Source organism: Lissotriton vulgaris, chromosome 8 (assembly GCF_964263255.1).
Source record: "Lissotriton vulgaris chromosome 8, aLisVul1.2, whole genome shotgun sequence".
In the NCBI taxonomy this organism is placed as follows: domain Eukaryota; kingdom Metazoa; phylum Chordata; class Amphibia; order Caudata; family Salamandridae; genus Lissotriton; species Lissotriton vulgaris.
The window spans coordinates 423,435,574-423,458,165 of record NC_141696.1 but is presented as its reverse complement, the minus strand read 5'-3'; the positions used below and the strand labels follow the sequence as shown (position 1 = coordinate 423,458,165).

The following is a 22,592-nucleotide window of genomic DNA, read 5'->3' as shown; positions in this document are numbered from 1 at the left end:
CTATTCTAAGGTAAGGAATCTATCACTAACGTGTCTCTTTCAGATGCACAAGTTACTACTTGTGTAACGATATATCTGTAAGAGACATTAGTTAGTGATAGATTCCTTACCGACCCACCCATCCTCCCCGTTCTGCGAACCGATATCTAGGGTTAAGGTCATCCCCTTTCAGGGCCCTAGTTTCATGGCACCAGTGTTAGTTCTATCATGGCTCTGCGTATCTGGCGCGGAAAAGCTGTGTTATCAGAACTGACGTCAGCGCGCATGGGCGCCGTCTAAGTACTCCGAAGACGTCATCCCGGCGCTCACGACGCCGACGACGGACGCGGAGCCGCAGACGACGCCTACCGGCGCGCAGGGGTATTGCTACGCAAAAGTTTCCGGATCCAGTCTGACGCCTGGGGATATTCTAAGGTAAGGAATCTATCACTAACTAATGTCTCTTACAGATATATCGTTACACAAGTAGTAACTTGTGCGACGACGCCTACCGACGCGCAGGGGTACTGCTACGCAAAAGTTTCCGGATCCAGACTGATGCCTGGGGATATTCTAAGGTAAGGAATCTAACACTAACTAATGTTTCTTACAGATATATCGTTACCGAAGGTAAGTAACTTGTTCATCAAGCGGTTAGCCAGCAGATTTGCAAGGATCTTAGGTTTGGCGTTCAAAAGAGAAATCGGCCTATACGATGTGCACCTGTCCTTCGGTTTCCCTTCCTTATGGATCACCACAATGGTCATGAGACGTTGATCGCTGGGTAGAGAGCCGCACTCACGAGACAACATATCTCTGACATAGGGCGCTATCTTGTCAGGCCGTAATTTGTAAAGTTCAATAGGCAGGCCGTTAGGACCCATAGCCTTTCCCGAACGCGAGAGCCACCTCGTCTGCAGTTATTGGAGCATCCATTTGTTCCCTATCCAAATCAGAAAGACGCGGTAGAGCAATATCACGCAACAATAGATGTGAATCTTCCTCCGGCCTATCCGACACAGAGGCATATACTGACTGAAAGTGATCTGCAAAACACTGAACGATCTCCTCAGGGTCAGTAACCCGACAACCGCTCGCCGTCTCGATCACGGGCACCACACGGCTAGCCCTATCCTTCTTATCCAGCCACGCTATCAATTTTCCAGCTTTATCTACTACGTCATAGAGCCGTCCCTGCTGTTTTCTACTCATTGCCTTAGCCGCGTCAGTAACTAATGCCCTATATTCCAACTGCTTGAGTCGCAAAACATGCATCCTAGCACGCGTAACTTCCCGCTCCAGGCCGAGCTCTAGGTCCGCTATCTCCGCTTCAATCTTAACCACCTCCTCGTCTTAACACCTGCGATTAACGACAGGGCCTGGCCCCTAAGAACAGTCTTGAAAGCCTCCCAAAGGGACACCGCCCACGAAACCGAACCCTCATTCTCAAGAAAATAGTGGTCAAGAGATTTCACCAGATCCGCACGAGTTTTAGGGTTCCGGAGGTACCATGGGTTGATCGGGGCTACCCGACCCTCCGTCCCAGGACTGGACCCCATACAAAGCCATATTGGAGAATGATCAGAGATCCCCCGAGCAAGATGCTTAACCTCAGTAACAGAAAGCGCCTGTGCAGCCGGGACCAAAACATAATCAATTCTAGAAAGACTGCCGTGCGCGCCCGAGTGAAAGGTGTACTGTCGCTGAACGGGATGCAAAAACCTCCAACAATCTACTAAGCCCAGAGTATCAATGAAATCATGAAGCCAGTTCTGCGCCCCCTTAAGATCTCTAGGTGGGTGCCGATCAGCCATGCCAGAAGCCACAGCGTTAAAATCACCACCCAATAGCAATGACCCCTCGGGGAGAGCGAGGACCACCCGTCCCAAGTCCGCGAAATTAGTTATCTGTAAGCCAGGGGGGACATAAACAGAAACCAGGGAAAGAGTTTGACCCTCCCACCTACCCGTTAGAGCGACATAGCGCCCCCTGTCATCTAGGACTGTTGCATCGATCTCCAATGGGAGAGAAGCCTTAATCAGTATACCAAGCCCCCTTGAGCCTGAGAAAAACCCGACATGGGCGACCAGACGATACCCCTTCCTATTCATGGCATGACCAGTATTACCTATCAAGTGAGTCTCCTGAAGAAGGACTACATCTGGGGAAAGACGTTTTGACAATTGCAGCACTACCCCTCGTTTAATCCTATCCCCCAACCCATTCACATTCCAACTCATGGGTTTCAGCCCCCTACCCCCATCCGAAAGTGAAAGTTCCAACCCCAAAGAGAATCCAGCACCTCAATCAGAAAGTCTGACAATACATTGCCTTGCAGGAAAACAAACACACACCCCAACAAAAACCCCCCACTTCCCCCACCAACATCCCGTTACGAACCCCTCCACCCTGCACCCCTGCGCCACCCCAATTTGCAGTGTGCCTGTCACCCCCACATCAACTAAGCTACAAAAAGTAAGTCAGAGGAGGAAAGAGACCCACCAATAGCCCCGCAGCCCCCCGGATGTCACAACCATTCACATTGCAGGATTAGCAAGCCACATTTTGAGACCAACTGGGGACCCCAGAAACCAGTCAAAGGTGTCTATTCCTGCTCCATCTGTCCGCCTTCTGCCCCTCCGGATTGTTCCTCTGGCGCAGGATGGTTCGGTAGAGTGTCAAGCCAGTCGGCAACCGCATCAGGCCGATCAAAAAAATAAGTGCGCTCAGCCTGTTCGATCCTCAACTTGGCCGGAAAAAGCATAGCGTACTTAAGGCCCATATCACGCAGTCTCCTCTTTACCCCCAGGAAACCAAGTCTCTGCCTTTGAACAGCTTGGGTAAAGTCCGGGTAGAAGTTGATAGTAGTGTTCTAGAACTTTATAGGTCCACTCATCCGCGAAGCCTGCAGGATAGCGTCTGTCACGAAAATTGAAAATCCTTGCGATTATAGGCCGCGGTGGGGCCCCCACCTTTGGCTTACCACCCGGAACTCTATTGGCCCGCTCGACCATGAAAAATGTACTTAGCCCCTTGGGTGCAAGATGGTTAACAACCAAGTTCTCGACGAAGAGGTCAGCTGCAGAATATTCCGCCTTCTCCGGGACACCAATAATGCGAACATTGTTCCGCCGAGCCCTCCCTCTGAAATCCTCCAGACGACGGACGAAGAGATCATTGGAGGCCCTCAAATTGCGGACCTCCGTCTGAGGGTCAGCAACATCGCTCGTCAAACTGGAGGTCTTAATGTCCAACGACTTGACTTTCTCGTTAGTTTTTGTCAAGTCCGTACGGATCAGATTAACATTGATTGCCACAGTGTCAAGTTTATGGGCGAGGGTCTCCATTTGTTGCCCAAGGGAGGACTTGATCCCATCTATGACTCCCATAACGTCTTGTAGGGTCGGTTTGGTTGCCGAAGTCTGAACATCTCTAGTGTCCTCCAGCGATCTGCGCTAGGAGATCCCCTAGTTTGGGCATAACGGTCCATATTATTAGTCTGGGTATAGCCACCCCACCGGGTTGTCTTGAGCTTCTGCTTTTCACCCTCTGGTTTCCCAGCCATTGTGGAGTACAGACCGACGTGAGGCAATTAGACCAGGTAGGAAGATGGCGGTTCCAGGACCTCAGGGCCGCGGCCCAGTAACACTCAGGAGGGCATACGCCAGGTATCCTATCAAAGTTCTCAAAGCGGTGAGGAGGTACACTCGGATGTGGCGTAGAATAGCCGAGCTCGGCACCAAGGGGCTGCTTGCCGTCGAATCTCACTTGGGGAAAGACCAAATCAAAAGTGAAAGTCAACCAGACCGGTCGACCCCACCACCTCAGGCCGATGTTGTTCAACTACAGCTCGGGCACTGTGCCAACTCCACAGCCGTGCATCACGGAGGCGTAGGCCGCAATCTTCAGAGCACCACAACTCCGGGGTCCAATTCGGAATCTGAAAGCAGATCTCGCCTCACCCGTGGTTCATTTTTACGGATATGTCAATGAAGGACAGGATAAACGACAGGATAGATGTGAGAGGCTACGAGGGTCCCGGGAGCCCTGTGCTCACGCGGCCATCTTGGTCACACGCGAAGCTCCTCCAGGTATATTAGTTTTTTCCTCTGAATGCCTAATTTCCTTTGCAAATTGACTACCTCCACTTACTATCTGTCCACTTTACTCCTAAAGAGCAGTTGTACAAGTGCTTAATGAGCAACTAAAGGTTTTTCACAAACTGGGGCCATGTATGCATCATGTGACTTTGACGATGACAGTGGTGATTAGAACTATTAATGGTTCACATGAAATGTAAGCTGTATTGAAGGTGCCCAGTTTCAGGTTTTTTGCTGCAAATATTCTTGAAAATTGTGACTTTGCAAGGAATACTAACTGCTGTGTTGATGTTTGTTGATAAGCAACTGCTGCATTTGATGCTTTTTTTTATACCAAACATGGCAGTGTTGAATACCATTGCTAAAGTTTTAATCATTTTTGTGTAGTCAAGGCTTATTACTGAGTATTACCATATGTTTCAGGGCACATTAAATGACTATTCTTTGTTTTCTAACAGAGCTTTACAGGCAGTGCCTTAGCTGCATTGGTCAAAGGTCTTCCAGAAGCTTTGCAGCGGCAGTTTGAATATGAAGACCCTATTGCAAGAGGTGGCAAACAGCTTCTTCACAGTCCTTTTTTTAAGGTGGGCCACAAAAGATTATTGTAAACATGTGAAAATGCAATTTCTCTGAAATATAATGACCCTCCTGTGACTTTGTTAATATACATTTTAATGATCAAGTTGATAAGCCTGTCACATTTGAACTTTGGTAACACCATCCTTGCAGTGTTCTGCACTCTTCCTCTTGCACTAACTCTGTTTTGTGCGCTGCAGCTAGACTTACTCTGTCATTCAGGAAGTCTGATCACATACCTCCTATACGCATTGACTTATGCTGTCACTCTTTTGAGACACAAACCCAATTTAAATTGGTGTGTCTAGCTTACAGAGTAGTCCATTATAATTCCCCACCTTCCTTTCTAACCTCCTCAAATTGTCAGGTGGTACTAGGGGGTCTCTAAAGTAAAACAAAAACAGTCTTCTCAAAACCTTGGCGTCAAAACTGCTCATGCACACCATCAACCAATTTGAGGTGTCAATATTCTTCAATGGAACTTTCTCCCTCTGATCACGAGATTAAACCCACCCTCTTGTCATTCCTTTATCATCAGACTGTATATAATCCAAAAGCCCTAAATGACTCTAGCTGCGATTATCTGCTCCCCTGTTCTTCCTGTTCGCTCCTCACCCTGTCCTCCACTCTATGTAGTGCTTTTATTCTCTCCCTTTCTCCTTACTGTGGAGGTCCTCACTCTCCCACCCCGTTCTAAGTTTCTCTTTGCATGGCTTACCTTACGTTTGTGTTCATGCAGTTTTCATTATTTGACAAAACAATAATTTCACTGTTCTTGATATATTGTAAAATGTCCTCAAACTCCGAAGCACATGAGCATAAAACCATTAAATAAATGAAGAAGTAAAAGTTATTTGAAGTTGTTCCTGTGCTTGTCTTGGACAGCTACTTGTATTATACCCTGCTACTCAAAGGAAAAAGCATGTGGCACCTTTGTTGGTTTCCACTTTTATTCACTATTCATAGGACAGAGTATGTGGCACCTCCCCTGTTTCCTTCTTCATGCGCACCCTTTTAATTGTGACACTGATTCAATATGCGATCAGTCCTGTTATGTACTTCGCGGGGCATGGTCAAGACAACCATGTCCTTAGACTTTGGAATTATAAAATATTAGTGGATGGAAGGTACTACCTCGAAGAACGCTTTAAAAGCCCTCTATGGTGCCTTCCACTTCTTGGCAAACTGGTAATTATTATGGACTATCCCTCTCGTAAATGGTTGAAGACTTGATGGTGAGCGTGATTGATGACTGTTTGTGGGTAGTTTGAGCAGAGTCCTGAGTCCAAGACATAACCAAGGACTCATACAATGGTTCAGTAAAGGAAATACAGGGCATCAGTAGGTACAGAGATTGATTTAAAAAAAGTCTGTGTTGTCAGTAACGTAAGTAGCACTTTTTATGATTTCACTAAAGGAACATTTGGCTTCTTCAGTCCACTGTGCCTGTTTATCTGACAGAAACAGTTAGTTATGAATTCCTTACCTTAGAATTACCCTCAGGTGTCACTGGATCCGGAACGTTTTTTGTCAACAGTACCTCTGCTCGTCAGAAGGTGGCGTCGGTGGGCTTCGGGTCCTTTGTTGGCGTCGTGGTCGCCTGGATGACAGAGCGGTACCTCCAGTCACTCTTTGACTGAACTTTTTGAGCGACTTTTGTTGACGTCTTTTTTGAGTCCTTCTGACTGCTGGTGCTTCAAGGCTTGCGGTTCCTGTACCCAACTGATGACTGTGACGGATCCACACCGTGTGTGCCCCTTTTGCTTGGAGCACAAACACGACCCAAAGTCGTGTTCCGACTACCGGACCATGGCTCCGAAGTCTTTGTGGGAGCGGTCCCGATAGCTTTTTGAGCGTCAGCAGTCAGCTCCGTGCCTTTTGATGTCCTGGTCGCGAGGAAGGTTGAGGGAGCGGTCGTCCAAGTCTTCGCACTCAGGTTCAAGTAAGCCGAAGGAAGCTGCGTCGGGAAAGGCGTAGTGAGGTCAAGCAGCGCTGATCCGTATCCAGGCCTGGATATATGGGGGCCCTGTGGCGTCTGGGCAGGAGCCGCTGGCAGAGAAGGCCTAGGACCCCCAACCGAGTCCGCGGGGCCCGAAGGTGCGCCGGCGGGGTTGGGCGGGCCAAAGATGGCATGCATAGCCTCGTAAAACCTTACGAAGCTGGGCAGGAGTCGCTCCGGGTCCTGGGAAGGGAACAAAACTCAGAGTCGACTCTTCAGGCTCCGCACGCGGCGCCGCGGGAGGGGCACCGCCTGAATCCCTCATCGCATCAGCCGACCGACGGGGAGAAGTCGAAGAGTGACGATGCTTCTTCAACTTCTTCTTGTGCTTCGACTTACCTGACCTACTTGATGTGCTCCCTTTGATCCGCTTCACAACTGTCCTCTCAGACTCTTAACTCTTAAGACTGCATTCCTGGTAGCCATCACATCTGCTACAGAGTGAGTGAGCTTCAGGCTCTTTCATCTAAGCCTCCTTTTCTGGTTGTACATCCAGACAAGGTTGTCCTAAGAACTCGTCCATCCTTTCTTCCCAAGGTGGTCAACTCCTTTCATATTGGCCAACCCATCACTTTGCCCCCCTTCTTCCTGCCTCCATATCCTCCTAAAGAGGAAGAGAGGCTCCACCGTCTGGACCCAAAACGTGCGATTTCCGTCTATCTGGATCGCACCAAACAGTTCTGGGTGGATGACCAGCTCTTTGTTGGCAACGTGGGCGCCAAAAAAGGTCGGGCCGTACACAAGCGGACTATCTCCTGATGGGTCGTTATGTGTATTAAAGCCTGCTATTCTCTAGCAAAAAGGGAACCTCCAGTGGGACTACGTGCCTATTCCACCAGGGCGACGTCAGCCACTACTGCGTTGGGATGAGGAGTCACTCTAAATAACATCTGTCAGGCAGCTACGTGGGCATCGCTGCACAAGTTTACGAGACACTACTGCCTCGACAGCCTAGTGCGGAGAGACAGCTTCTTTGGCTGTTCTGTTCTCCAGGACTTTCTGGTGTGAACTTGGTTTGCAGACCCACCTCCAGGGTTAGTATTGCTGGAGTATCTATTCTAAGGTAATTAATCTATAACGAACTTATTTCTTTCAGATGAACGAGTTACTTAACTTTGGTAACGATATATATCTATATCTGTAAGACACATAGGTTAGTTATAGATTTCCTACCGCCCCACCCATCCTCCCCGTTCGGCTAACTAATTTCTAGGTTTAGGGACATCCTTTCAAGGCCCTAGTTCTGTGCACCAGTGGTCAGTGTCTTGCATGGCTCTACGTTTCTGTCGCGGAAAGTCATGTGCAGAACTTACGTCAGCTCGCGAGGGCGGCGTCTGAGTAGCTACCGCGACGTCATCCCGGCGACCACGACGCCAAGGACGGACGCGGAGCCGACCAACACCACCTTCCGATGCACAGAAGTACTGCTGTCGAAAAACTTCCCGGATCCAGTCTGGTGCCTGGGGGTAATTCTAAGGTAAGGAATCTATAACTAACCTATGTTTTATTACTAAGCATATTATGTTCATGAATACATATTATTATCCTGAAAACAAGGACATTGATGATATGTTGCACTAGAATTGTGATTTTTAAAGCACTTGTTTTCCTTTTTTAATTCAAATTAGTTTTTCTTTGTAGCCTAAAGCCTATGATTGTTTATTTTGCCCAGGTGCTTGTTGCCCTTGCTTGTGATCTAGAGCTGGACACTCTTCCATGTTGTGCCGAAACACACAAGTGGGCTTGGTTTAGAAGATACTGTATGGCCTCCAGGGTTGCTGTATCTCTTGACAAGAGAACACCTTTACCTCGTCTTTTTCTTGATGAGGTAATTTTACTTTAACTGTTTAACCAGTAATTGAAGTGTAGAATCTTCTGTTTTTTTGTTCCAAAAAAGCTCTATTTAATTTTTGTTCCAAAAAAGCTCTATTTAATGGCATTGTTGAGAATGTTTGAGTCAACATTTTATCAAGTCATTGAAGTCTACAATTGAGTGAAAATTGAGTGAGATTAGTACCGACTTCTATAGAACTTTAATTGCATTTGCATATAAAGTGGTGATTTCACTGTAGTGCTTTCCATCAAATATTTGTTTTACATAATACTCTCAAGCTTTCGATTTAACAACAAAGAGTACATCAATTGTTGCTGTGAACATCTGTATAGGAAATTGCGGGAGAATGTGGAGCAGTGTAGCAAGCATGACACAAGTTCTTTTAATTAGAAAACTCTTTTGCTTCCCAAACCTTTGTTTTCTCAAAATGGCATGAGATATAGTGCAGTTATGGCATTGTTCAGTGACAATTTACATACTTTTTGTTTTGGGGTCCACCACTTAATAATGACATTTTACATATGACTGGGACAAATAGAGACCAGTAGATCTGGCTGGATAGCTACGACTCTGATCTTGAAAACATTAAAAAAAGTGGAACATAAATGGGCAAAAACATCTTTCTTTGTGCCTCATAGTGCAAACGAGTAATGTAAATATGTAAAGTCCAGCCATTCAGTATGTTGTGTTAAACAGTCCAAATGACATGCCATTCAGGCCCCCACATCATGCTTTTCCACGTACGACACTCAATTTTCATGATGCTCCTGTTATATTAAAGGTGTTCTCTGTGATGGGATGTTGCTGGAGCCCAGGACATGAGAGACTGTATGGATGAGCTCTTTGTTAATTTAGACTCCAGAAGAGAAAAAAGGAGAAATATGGTTGATCTCACAATATTTTTATTCAATTTTACCATTCCATTAACCCCCCGTTCAACCCCCATATCCCTCTAACCTCCCCCATGCCGCCCATGCACTAATAACCTCATCTACCCATTGTAGGAAGGTGGATATCTGACTATGGTTGCCCCCAACTTTTTGCCTGGTGTTTTGCTGGTTTTTCGACTTAGTTGACCTGGGGGCCTGCTATTCAGGACCCCAGGCCCACTGCTCTCTCTGTAAAATGGATTCCATGTACTCTAGGTACATATCTAATTGGATACTGAGTCACCTTATCAGCCCCTGTACAGCATACCTTGGGTATCCAGGGCATAGGTGTACCCAGGGCCTACCAGGGGCTGCAGCATGTATTATGCCACCTCTGGCTGGCCACTCAAATCTGACACAACTGGCTGCACGACAGCTGGGGCAAGGTGGTGTAATCACCCTTTGCTTTAGATATAGTATTCCTATATCTAACCCTAAAATGGACACATATATTCCTATCAGTCACTCCTATGGCAGGCCTTAGCAATCCTGAAGGCAGAGTGCTTGGAGTTGTGTGAGATGGTGCTCTGGCATGAGCTGAGCCCATTTGCAGCTTGCGGAACCAAGTCCTAATAGCTGTTCCATGATAACGCGTACCATATACTAAGTGCATTATAATCCTCGCGGTTATTTGCTAACTTTGGTATCGCATTATCAAAACATGTCGAGTAAGGTGTCATATGAATCGGAATACTAACCCCTCGCCAATTCTGGCGACGGGGTTAGCATTCCACCCTTCTAGAGGGACACGACATGTATGTAACTGTGAACCCCGGTTAAAGTTAACTCGAGCCTCAGCATCACAAAATGGATGCTGCCACCACAGACACAAGTCTGACCTCCTGCTGCTGGGAGTCCTTCCAGCGAGGAGAGCTCGGACAAAGGGTTTCCTGTCAGGGGCGGTGCTAGCACTATCCCAGACAGGGTTTTGTGTATCCCAGGTAGGCAGGGCTGAGAGGAAGGTGACTGCAAGTGGCACCCCGGTGCTTACTGTGCATATGCCGGCTCAAACCAGTTCCAGGGGCACCCCAGCCCCTGAGCTGGGGAAAGTCCGGACAAGGGAGAGGGGTGTAACCACCCCCCTCCTGGTCCCACCCATGGGGCAGGACCTAGTCGCGTGCCAGCCCCTTTTCTTAGGATAAAGGTAGGAGCAGGCCCCCTTCCCAAATTAGATAATCTTGAATCTTGAACTACTTTCCACGAAAGGAACTCTTGACTTTCTTTGAAGACTCTCCCTTGTGGCTAAGGAGTAGCCACCCTGCACCCGCAGGCACCACCTAAGCATCGCGGTTAGCTGCACGTTCATCCTCCGGATCAAGACTGACCAGCTCGACGAGACCCGGATTCCCTGGCATCTCTGACCTCTACCTGCATCATCAGCCCAGCTGAGATTCGTGGGTGTGACGAGACCTGAGGGACCGGCCATCTTCAAAACCTGCACGACTCTTAACCAGCACGACCGCCGAGGGATCCTCGAGTGAGTGCACTGGGGTTTGAGAAGCCCCAACCCAGAGCAGCTCCAGCACCGAAGTCCAGCCCCCCAGCATCCACGAGATCTGCGTGGGGCCCTTCTGCTCCTTGCTGCTTACCGCGTTGTCCGGTCACTTGCCCGTTGGCTAGTGGCCCTCCTGACGACGTACCACGACGATTTTACCGCTGGTCTGGTTGCTCCAGACTGGCCCTTGCTCCCTTCCAAAAGAGGAGCACCCCGGACCCTCCCGGTCCACTCCAGACGCCATTTTGACTCCACCGCGTGGGTTTGCCTTTGCCAAGGCTTGTTGCTCCAATCCTGGTTTCAGCATCGCCGGCAGCAGACAACCTCGTGGGACAGCTCGCACCTCCAGCCTGGTCGCCGACAACGCCTCCTGACCCGTGTGACTGCAGAGGCCAGCGTCGCCCACTCACCTGATCGCGGTGACCTCATCCGGTGCCTTCCTGGAGCCCACACAATCACTGGCTAGTGATTAAGAACTGAGTCCCCTCTGCTTTCAGGTAGTCTCCATCACCGATCCAGGCTTGGATCACATCGAACATCTTCACTGGTCGCCTGCCAGCAACTTCTTCTTTCAGGCTCCATAGACTACAACGAGGATTCCCGACATCTTTTGAACCCTATGCAGCCGCAGCTCCTGGGCTAGGTAACCCGAGCATTTTGGTGCTCCAACGCAGGTTCACTATCCAAGTGTCCAGATCCTTTTTCGTTTTAAGTCTACCTAGTCGGATTCGTCCGGAAACAGTAACTTTAGAAATACTAGCCTCAATAGACTTTGTCCCGCATCCCGCGTGAGAGTGCACACTCTGCACCCGATCTCCCTAGGCCTCCTGCTCCTAACCTTAGGGTTCAGTAGTGTAGTCCTAGCGATCCTGAAGCCTCTGGATCTTGTTACTTACCTGCTAGTATTTCGCATTCCACTTTTAGAATATATAGTTTTCGTGCCCTTCGGGCATTTGTGTAAATTGTGCAACTTGAAGTATTTTCGTAAGAGTTTTGTATTGTGCTTAGCTCCCTGACTCATAAAGAGTTCAGGGTAGACTTGTTATAAATAAATATACTTTATTTTTCATAACAACTTGTGTGGTGTCCTTTCACTTGGTGTTCAAGGGGTAAATGTGATGGTAAAACAGCTGGCTTAACACGCCCTCTAGAGTTTAGCCTAAAGACTGCTTTTGTCCACGCTACTAGGATAGCTGGTCTATAAGGTTGACTTACAACCAATCATCAATAAGGGTCGTTTGGTATGATACATAGTGATTACTAGAATAGTGAGCACTATATATCAGGCCAACTTCTCACACCCATCAACAACTTGGCTCCAGTGTGATGGAGTTAAGTTGTAAGTGAATCAAGAGCATTGGTGGAGGTGTTGAGATGTTTTTGTTCAGAGTCCTGTTACTGCCTTGATTTAATCACCAAGTGAATGACCTCTGAACATAAATGGGTTCCCCCCGCTGCCTTATTTTATTACCCTTCACTACAAGTGGGGTTGTGTCCTACACTGTGGCCGGGTAGGACAACATCTAAGAGTTTAAAGAAAATGACCCGGTCACTGTTTTGTTCCGCCGCTTTTTTATTTTAAGCAGAATCTCACCCTAAGGTGTTTAATCCTTGGGTGCTTTATATACGTTTTTTTGAATGATACAACTTTTTAGTTTTTGAAAAATGTCCGAGGTTTGCTCGTTGCCATACAAAAAGACATATATTTACATGTACTGTGAACAATTATTGCAATACAAAAACATTGAGGTACATTTATCAATTAAACAATACATTTATCAAACATCATCATTATCAAATTTCACGGTTGTACCCTACCAACTAATTTAACCAGACCACTGATGCAATATGCCCCAAAATCACTAGCATTATAATGAATAGCAAATTCACATATTGATTGATCCGTTGGACTACATGTCCCACAACCGCCGGATCACATGTCCGATTTTTAAACTATCATGTGACTGCATCACTCACTCATTCGATCGAGAATCTGGCAGACGAAAGCGGCTCAACTTGAACACTGCAGGTAAATGTCGCCAGTGCTTGAAAATACAGAGTGCCGAGCGTGGGAAATAAACCCCCTTACTTGATCTCTTTTCACCTTTTTAGCACAAGCAGCAACTTAGAAAAACACTAAAAAGGCGGCGCTCCCCTTTAAATGATATTCCGGCGCACCGCGTTCTTTTCGAAAATTCGAAGTAAGTGAAAGCTAACCCTAAAAATCATTGGCGATTTGTACTAACAAATACACCCCTTAGCTAAAACTGCCCCAATTTAATGTTACAGAAATTGGTGACTCCCCAGCACAAGCCGCAATAGTTGCAGACCTTATGACATGTACCGACTTAAATGAAACTCATTAACAATGTAAGTTACACCGCAGGGAATTCTCCGATACAAAGCAACTTGTGATGCAATGTCCCCCAGGACAGAAAAAAGAACAATTTTATTGTTTTGTATTGCAGAATAAAATTAAAACTTCAAACAAGAGTCTGATCTAACCGGAATAGACTCGTACACACACCATAGGAAGGTAACAATAAGTGTTAACAAATTCCTAACAGTGACTACACATGTGAAGGTCCCACAATAAAGTATGTCCCCCGCTTATCTTCATACAGGTATCCATCCTAAAGCCCTGAAGAAAAGCCTGATAAATGAGATACAGGCTTGGAAACGCGTCGGCTTCCCACACATTCGTCGTAATCACGAATGCTTTTTCCGCAAAAGGCTTTAAAAATATTTCCATGAATACAATGGAATAAAAAATACATATACTTAGCTTAATGCCTTTGCGTGACCAGGTCGAATTTCGAGTAAAACTTTAATACGTAGGCCTGGTTAAATTAGTTGGTAGGGTACAACCGTGAAATTTGATAATGATGATGTTTGATAAATGTATTTAATTGATAAATGTACCTCAATGTTTTTGTATTGCAATAATTGTTCACAGTACATGTAAATGTATGTCTTTTTGTATGGCAACGAGCAAACCTCGGACATTTTTCAAAAACTAAAAAGTTGTATCATTCAAAAAAAAGTATATAAAGCACCCAAGGATTAAACACCTTAGGGTGAGATTCTGCTTACAATAAAAAAGCGGCAGAACAAAACAGTGACCGGGTAATTTTCTTTAAACTCTTGTTTTATTACCCAGCAGCAGCGAGGGCCCCAAATTTCTTTACTTACAGGGCACTATGCAAACAAGGGCTAGCTGTGTTTTCACATTACAATATATGATATAAGAAGGCAATCTGTCCTCAACTAGTTTGAGAGAGCTATGAGGAAATATGATCAACTTATAAGTTATAATATCATTGTAGGAGAGTAGAGTCTGCTATCCTATGGTCACCCCAATTTTTGCTTTTTGCTTCACTGGTTTTCGACTTAATGTGGCTGTGAGCCTGCTAATCAGACCCACAGCCTGCTGTTCTCTCTCTAAATTCACATACATGACTATAGGTACATCACCAATTTGGTACTGGACACCTTATCAGCCCCTGAAAATGCACTATAGGTGCTCAGGGCATAGGTGCATCCAAGGCCTACCAGGGGCTGCAGCATATCTTTTGCCACCCCTGGCTGGTACTTAAATCGACACAACTGGCTGATCACTCAGCTGGGGCAAGGTGGTGTAATCACCCCTTGCTTAGATATAGTATACCTATATCTAAACCTATATCTGGACACATATATACCTATCAGTCACTCCTATGGCAGGCCTTAACAATCCTGGAGGCAGAGTATCTGAAAGAGACACGTTAGTGATAGATTCCTTACCTTAGAATATCCCCAGGCGTCAGACTGGATCCGGAAACTTTTGCGTAGCAATACCCCTGCGCGCCGGTAGGCGTCGTCTGCGGCTCCGCGTCCGTCGTCGGCGTCGTGAGCGCCGGGATGACGTCGTCGGAGTACTTAGACGGCGCCCATGCGCGCTGACGTCAGTTCTTCTTTTTTCCGCGCCAGCTAGCGCAGATCCGGAAGAAGCTCTACCCCCAGTCACTTTTTGACTGAAAACTTTTTTGATCTTTTGATCTTCTCTTTAGTCGACTCTCGACTATCGGTGCCAGGGATGCCCGGGTTCAAGCCTTGTTCGAAGTGCGGCCGACTCATGTCGGTCACGGACCCCCATCGCCGGTGCCTGAAGTGCTTAGGCCTCGACCACGACGATCGATCCTGCTCCGACTGCCGGGCCCTGACGTCGAAGGCTAGGCGGGAGCGGTCCCGCAAGCGTCTCGAGCTGAGGCAGTCGGCCCCGCGCCGCTCCAGGTCCCGGTCCCGGTCCCACGGGAGGTCGAGGGACAGGTCGCGAGGTCGGAGTCATCGACGTTCCGGGAGTGGACACCGATCGTCTGGTTCCAAGTCCTCAGGTAAGAGGCATGAGAGGTCGGAGCGACACCATCGATCCTCCGACCCGCCCCGACGCTCGCACGATGCGGCCGGGGACTCGGGCGACACCGCCCACGCGGCTCCGCGGGAGTCGCAAGCGTCGCCGCCTGCCCCACACCTTCGGGTCCCTGGGCACGGCGCGTCGCAGGAGGAGGTCGAGAGGTACCTCATGGCCATGAGGGCCCTCCCTCCTCAGTCGGTTCCCGTGGCGCCTTCGGGCCGATCGGCTCCGTCTGGAGGTCCTTCCGGGTCGGGCGCTTCGGCCCCGACGACGTCGGCGACTTCGGTCCCGGCGCCGCTGGCGACTTCGGTCCCGGCGCCGCGCGACCTCGCTGGATCCGGCTCCGGATCCGGGACCTCGCCGGTCGACCTTACGACCTCACCGGCGCCGTCCCTTCAGGTGTCGTCCCCGGCGGCCGATGTGGTTGCCGCCCCCAATGTTTCCTACGGTCCTACTCAGGAGTCGGAGGGGCGCCGCTGGGCGCCGATTCCGTCGGCCTTTGGAGAGTTCTATCTCCACGAGGAGGCCCTGGCTGTTGATCCTGGTCTCCAGGAGCCAGGTGACGAGGAGCAGAGGGAGGGGTCCGAGGACCCTCTGGCACGTGATTGCCAGTCAAACCAGGACTGGACATATGAGCTTGGGGAGGCCAGTGGTATTGACACCTCGCCAGACACTGGATTTACGTCGCCTCCGACTGTGGCTTCGGAGGCGGGTTCTGCTTACAGCGTAGTGTTGACGAAGGCAGCTAAGGCCCTGAGCCTTCAGCTCCCCGTCGCGGCCGTGAGGACTAATCTCCTCACCGAGGTCCTCAAACCGCAGTCCGGCTCCGCGGAGCCCCTCCTGCCGTTCAATGAGGCCTTGTGTGACGTTCTTCTGGGCACTTGGTCCAAGCCCGCCACAGGCCCCCCTGTGGACAGGAACGTGGCCAGACGCTACCGCCCGGCACCGGGCGACCCATGCTTTTTGTCCACCCATCCCACCCCCGAGAGCCTGGTCATCCAGGCCTCTAACTCCCAAACCGCATTCCCGTCGGCCCCGCCCGACAGGGAATCCAAGAGATATGAACAGTTCGGGAAGAAGGTCTTCTCGTCTGTGAGCCTAGGGCTACGGTCTGTGAACACCAACTGTCTCTTGGGCCGCTACACCCACACTCTGTGGGACACGGTTGCGGAGGTGCTGCCACAATGCCCTGAGGAGGTCAGGGCTAAACTCAGCCAAACCCTTGCGGACGGCCGAGATGCGGCACGCTTTTCTATCCGGTGTGGGCTGGATACAACGGACTCACTGGGCAGGGCGATGGCAACGACGGTGGCGGTTCGACGCCACGCCTGGTTGAGGTCCGCCAACTTCTCGGCCGATGTCCAGGCCACCCTCCTGGACATGCCGTTTGATGGCCGTCGCCTCTTCGGCGACAAGGCAGACCATGCGCTGGAACGTTTCAAGGACTCCAGGGCCACGGCCAAGTCCTTGGGCCTTACGGCCCCACGCCAGCAATCGGGTGCCTTTCGCTCCTTTCGTGGCCACGGAAGGGGCGCCCCACCACGTACCGTCAGCCACGCGCCGCAGAATGCTAAACAACGCGGTGGCGGACGTGGGAACCGCCGTGGCGGTGGTCGGGGCCAGCGGCGAGGCCAGTCCACACCTCCCTCAGCAGCCCCTGCCTCAAAACCTTCCTAGTCCGAGTTTTCAGGCCCATGTGACGCCTGTGGGAGGCAGGGTTCGCCATCACCTCTCCCACTGGCATACAGTCACTTCGGACAGGTGGGTGCTGCAAATTGTCCGAAGGGGCTTCTCCCTCCCCTTCGAGTCATCCCCTCCATCCATGCCACCTCAATACCACCGTGTGTCGGGGGATCACTTGCAACTTCTGCAGGAGGAGGTTTCGGCCCTCTTGGCCAAGAGGGCCATCGAGCGCGTTCCTGGGCCAGAAGTAGGACGTGGTTGTTACTCCCACTACTTTCTGGTACCCAAGAAGGGCAAAGGGGGCCTACGCCCTATCTTGGATCTGCGGAACGTCAACGGCTTCCTCCGGACGGAGAAGTTCAAGATGCTCACTTTGGCTCAGGTCCTGGCTGCCCTGGACCCAGGAGACTGGATGGTAGCGTTGGACTTGCAGGACGCCTATTTCCATCCCCGTCCTGCCGGCCCACCGGCGTTACCTACGGTTCATGGTGGGCCAAGAGCACTTTCAGTTTACCGTGCTCCCCTTCGGCCTTGCCAGCGCCCCACGGGTGTTCACAAAGGTGATGGCGGTGGTCGCAGCCCATCTGCGCAGGCAGGGGGTATCAGTCTTCCCCTACCTCGACGACTGGTTGTTGAAGGCGGGCTCGCCCCAGACAGTCGTCAGCCACCTCCAGACTACGGCCGACCTCCTGCACTTGCTGGGGTTCTCCATCAATGTGCCGAAGTCACACCTGTGTCCCTCTCAAAAGCTCCTCTTCATCGGAGCGGTTCTCGACTCGGCGCAGTTTCGGGTTTACCCACCCGAACAGCGGGTTCGGGATATTCAGGCTCTGATTCCTGTCTTCAGACCGTTATCCCGGGTCTCGGTCAGGTTGACGCTGCGGCTTCTCGGGCTGATGGCCTCCTGCATCCTTCTGGTGCGTCACGCCAGGTGGCGGATGCGGGCTCTGCAGTGGGACCTGAAGTTTCAGTGGGCCCAGCATCAGGGCAACCTGTCCGATCATGTCCTGATCTCGGAGGGCACTGCGAAGCAACTGCTGTGGTGGCTCACGGACCGCGACTGGGTCAGTGGCAGACCCCTCTCCCTACCCCAGCCGGAGCACGTAGTTGTGACGGACGCGTCCCTCCAGGGCTGGGGAGGCCACGTGGGAGAGGCGGAGATCAGAGGCCTCTGGTCTCCGGCGGAGTCCCGGCTCCACATCAACCTTCTGGAGCTGAGGGCGATTCGTCTTGCACTGAAGGCATTCCTCCCCTCTGTCAGGGGGAGCGTGGTGCAAGTGTTCACCGACAACACCACCGCCATGTGGTACTGCAACAAACAGGGCGGTGTGGGGTCGTGGACCCTCTGCCAAGAGGCTCTGCGCCTCTGGCAGTGGCTGGAACATCAGGGCGTGTCCCTGGTGGTTCAACACCTGGCAGGCTCTCTGAATGCCAGGGCGGACGAACTCAGCCGCCGGTGCATGATGGATCACGAATGGCGTCTGAACTCGGACGTGGCGCAAGGTCTCTTTCGACAGTGGGGAGAGCCTTGGTTAGATCTATTCGCCACCGAAGAGAACGCGCAATGTCAGCAGTTCTGCGCGTTGGAATTTCCAAGGCGGCACTCGCTCGGAGACGCTTTTCGTCGCGAGTGGAGCTGCGGTCTGTTGTACGCCTTTCCGCCTATACCACTTCTGCCCAGAGTGCTGAAGAAGATCAGGCGCGACCGGGCCCAAGTTATCCTTGTGGCTCCGGACTGGGCACGAAGATACTGGTATCCCGAGCTACTCAGCTTGTCAGTCGATCCCCCGATTCGTCTGCCTCTTCGGGAGGACCTTCTGTCGCAGCAGCAGGGGACGGTCCTGCACCCGAACCTGTCCAGTCTCCACCTACAAGCTTGGAGATTGAGCGGCGGCAGTTGAGGCCATTTGACTTGCCTCCCGAGGTCTGTGATATCATTCTGGCAGCCAGGCGTCCCTCCACAAAGTCGGTATACGCCTGCCGGTGGAACAGATTTGTGGCATGGTGCACAGCAAAGGCTGTGGATCCTCTCTCTGCACCCCTTTCGGAAGTGCTGCTCTTTCTTCTTTCCCTTGCCCAGCAGGGCTCTGCTCTGGGCACTCTTAAGGGGTACCTTTCTGCTCTATCAGCCTTCTTGAGGCTACCAGATCAGCCTTCTTTATTCAAGTCCCCTATTGTGAGTAGATTTCTGAAGGGCATCACACACATGTTCCCTCCTGTTCCCTTCGTGATGCCCCAGTGGGACTTGAATCTGGTTCTCACCTATCTGATGTGTGCTCCCTTTGAGCCACTTCATAACTGCCCTCTTCGTCTCCTTACTCTAAAGACGGCCTTCCTGGTTGCCATCACCTCTGCCAGGAGGGTGAGTGAGCTCCAGGCTCTTTCTTCTTCTCCACCTTTCCTGTCTGTTCATCCTGATAAGGTGGCGTTACGTACACGACCTTCCTTTCTGCCCAAGGTTGTCACGGCCTTCCACATCGGGCAGTCCATCACTTTGCCCACCTTCTTTCCGCCTCCGCATCCCTCGAAAGAGGAGGAGAGGCTCCACCGTCTGGATCCAAAACGTGCGCTCTCCTACTACCTAGATCGCACACGCCAATTCCGGGTGGATGACCAACTCTTCGTTGGGTACGTGGGCGCGAAGAAGGGAAAGGCTGTGCACAAGAGGACCATCTCTAGGTGGATCATCTTGTGTATTCAAGCATGTTACTCCATGGCGAGGAAGGAGCCCCCAGCTGGATTGCGGGCTCACTCCACTCGGGCCACGGCAGCGACTACTGCCCTGGGCCGCGGTGTCCCCCTGCAGGACATTTGCCAGGCAGCTACGTGGGCCTCGCTGCACACGTTCGCAAGACACTACTGCCTGGACAGTCAAGTCCGGAGGGATGGCTTCTTTGGCCGTTCCGTCCTCCAGGACTTTCTGGTGTGATATTGGTTCGCAGACCCACCACCGGGGTTGGTATTGCTGGGGTATCTATTCTAAGGTAAGGAATCTATCACTAACGTGTCTCTTTCAGATGCACAAGTTACTACTTGTGTAACGATATATCTGTAAGAGACATTAGTTAGTGATAGATTCCTTACCGACCCACCCATCCTCCCCGTTCTGCGAACCGATATCTAGGGTTAAGGTCATCCCCTTTCAGGGCCCTAGTTTCATGGCACCAGTGTTAGTTCTATCATGGCTCTGCGTATCTGGCGCGTAAAAGCTGTGTTATCAGAACTGACGTCAGCGCGCATGGGCGCCGTCTAAGTACTCCGACGACGTCATCCCGGCGCTCACGACGCCGACGACGGACGCGGAGCCGCAGACGACGCCTACCGGCGCGCAGGGGTATTGCTACGCAAAAGTTTCCGGATCCAGTCTGACGCCTGGGGATATTCTAAGGTAAGGAATCTATCACTAACTAATGTCTCTTACAGATATATCGTTACACAAGTAGTAACTTGTGCGCTTGGTTTTATGTGAGATGGTGCTCTAGCATGAGCTGTCGGGACCAACTCCCTTAGCTGTTCCGGGATATTGCCATACCATATACTCTTAAGTGCATTATAATCCTTGCGGTTACTTGCTAACTTTGGTTTGGCTTTATCAAAACATGTCGTGTAAGGTGTCATACGCTTTGGAATACTACCCCCTCGCCAGTCCTGGCGACGGGGGTAGCATTCCACCCTTCTAGAGGGAGAAGACATGTTACTTTGCTAAAACTCGGTTAATCCTAACCAGAGCCTCAGCATCACAAAATGGATGCTGCTGCCCTGACACAAGTCTGACCTCCTGCTGCTGACCGAACCTTGGCAGGGGAGGCCTGGACAAAGGCTTTCCTGTCACAGGGAGGTGCTACACCACCGCAGACAGGAGATAGTGGATTGGAGCAGGGAGGGTTGAAAGAAACTAGACACTGCCTGGGGCACACAAGGTGTCCCATTCAAAATCCAGTCAAACCGGTTCTGGGGCACTCCAGCCCCAGTCCTGGCGTGAAACTGGACAAAGGGAAAGGGGTGTAACCACCCCCTTCCTGGGTCCTACCCATAGGAGGGACCTAGCAGGTAATCCAGCCCACAGATTTGGGTTAAAGGTGGGAGCAGTGCCAGTGCACATCAGATTATCCTGACTGAAACTTATGAAACGAAACTCTGGACCCTTCGACATCCTACTCGACGTAGAAGACTGAAGAATCTCCCTTGTGGTCAAGGAGTGACCACCCTGTGCAAACAGGCACCATCCACCGCCTCACCGTTTGCTTTTTTGCAGTACCCGCCGGAACTCGAGCAACAGAGATCGACAAGACCCAGCTTTCCTGCCTTCCAACAGCCCGATACACAGTCCCAGCGAATCTGAGACCCGTGGAGGCTACCTGAAGCGTGGGGCCGGCCATCTTGGAAAAACTACGAAGTGCTGACCGTGCAGCTCCCGAGGCTCCCTCGACGCTGTGCATTGGGGTTTGAGAAGCCCCAGCCCGAGCAGCTTTTGCACCAAAGCTCTCCCCTCCACACTCACCGAGTGCTGCGTGGGGCCCTTTTGCATTTTCCTGCTCGACTCGTTGGTCCGGTCGCTTGCCCGTTGGCTAGCGGCCCCAGTACCAACGAACCTTTGAATTTACACTGCTAGTCTGGTTGCTCCACACTGGCCCTCGCTCCCCTGAAAAGGAGCAACCTCTCTGACCTTGCTGGTCCGAGTAAGAAGCGATCTTCGAATCCTGCGTGGGTTGCACTTACCAAGGCTTGTTAACTCGAAGCCGACACCGCCGACAGCGAGAGCCTTCGTGGGACAGCTCGTGATTCACTCCTGGACATCCTCTGTGCCCCAGAATCCACGTGGCGGCGGAGAGAAGCTTCTTGACAACTACCTGGATGTGCCCGACATTGCCTGGTTCCTTCCTGGTTCCACCCTGGTCACTGCTGAGTGGCCCAGACTCTGTCCCCTCTGCTTTCAGGTACTCTACATCTTCGATCCACCCTTGGATCCACCCGGACACTTCTCTTCTGGCCGCCTGCAGCATCTTCATCTCCAGGCTCCATAGATCTACACGACAAAACCCGACACACTTTGGCACCTATGTACCCGCTTCCTGTGGGTGAGGTAACTCATGAACGCCGGTGCTCCTGTAGTGGTTTACACCACTAGTGTCTAAGTCTAAAGTTTTATATTTCTAGTCCAGTCGGAAGACTCCTAAAACTTTAACTCGATAACTTTTACGCACCATTGACTTTGCATTGGTGCATGCGTGTGCTTTTAGCGCTGCACCCGAGTCCCGCGAGCCTCTCCCGACTTCATCACTGCTAGTCCCGAGTAGTCCCAGTGATTCCCAAGGCCCTAGGCCTTACCACTGATCGAATAGTGATACTTATACCACTTTTTTGATATATGATTTGAGTTGCCACCAGCCTCATCCATAAACGTGCAACTTGCATATGTTATATTGTGCTTTTGTTTAAACGCTTGTGCTTCTATACTGATAAAGAGTACAGGGGATTATTCTAAGAATAAATACATGTATTTTTATAATATATAACTTGTGTGGTGTCCTTTCATCTGATATTACAGGATTGCATATGGTAAAACAGCTGGCTTCACATGCCCTCTTGAGTTTAGCCTGAAGG

The 22,592-nt window shown here is 50.6% G+C and overlaps 1 protein-coding gene across 5 annotated transcripts in view; it reads left to right on the top strand.

Annotated features, from left to right (window-relative positions):
• HERC2 (HECT and RLD domain containing E3 ubiquitin protein ligase 2) overlaps positions 1–22,592 on the top strand; it is a 1,676,463-nt gene that overhangs the window by 1,211,572 nt on the left and 442,299 nt on the right. For all 5 annotated transcript variants that reach the window (XM_086934186.1, XM_086934185.1, XM_086934187.1 and 2 more), the window contains 2 exons: positions 4,538–4,663; positions 8,327–8,482. In XM_086934186.1, the coding sequence (XP_086790312.1) occupies positions 4,538–4,663; positions 8,327–8,482 (282 nt within the window). The remainder of the gene's footprint in view (positions 1–4,537; positions 4,664–8,326; positions 8,483–22,592) is intronic.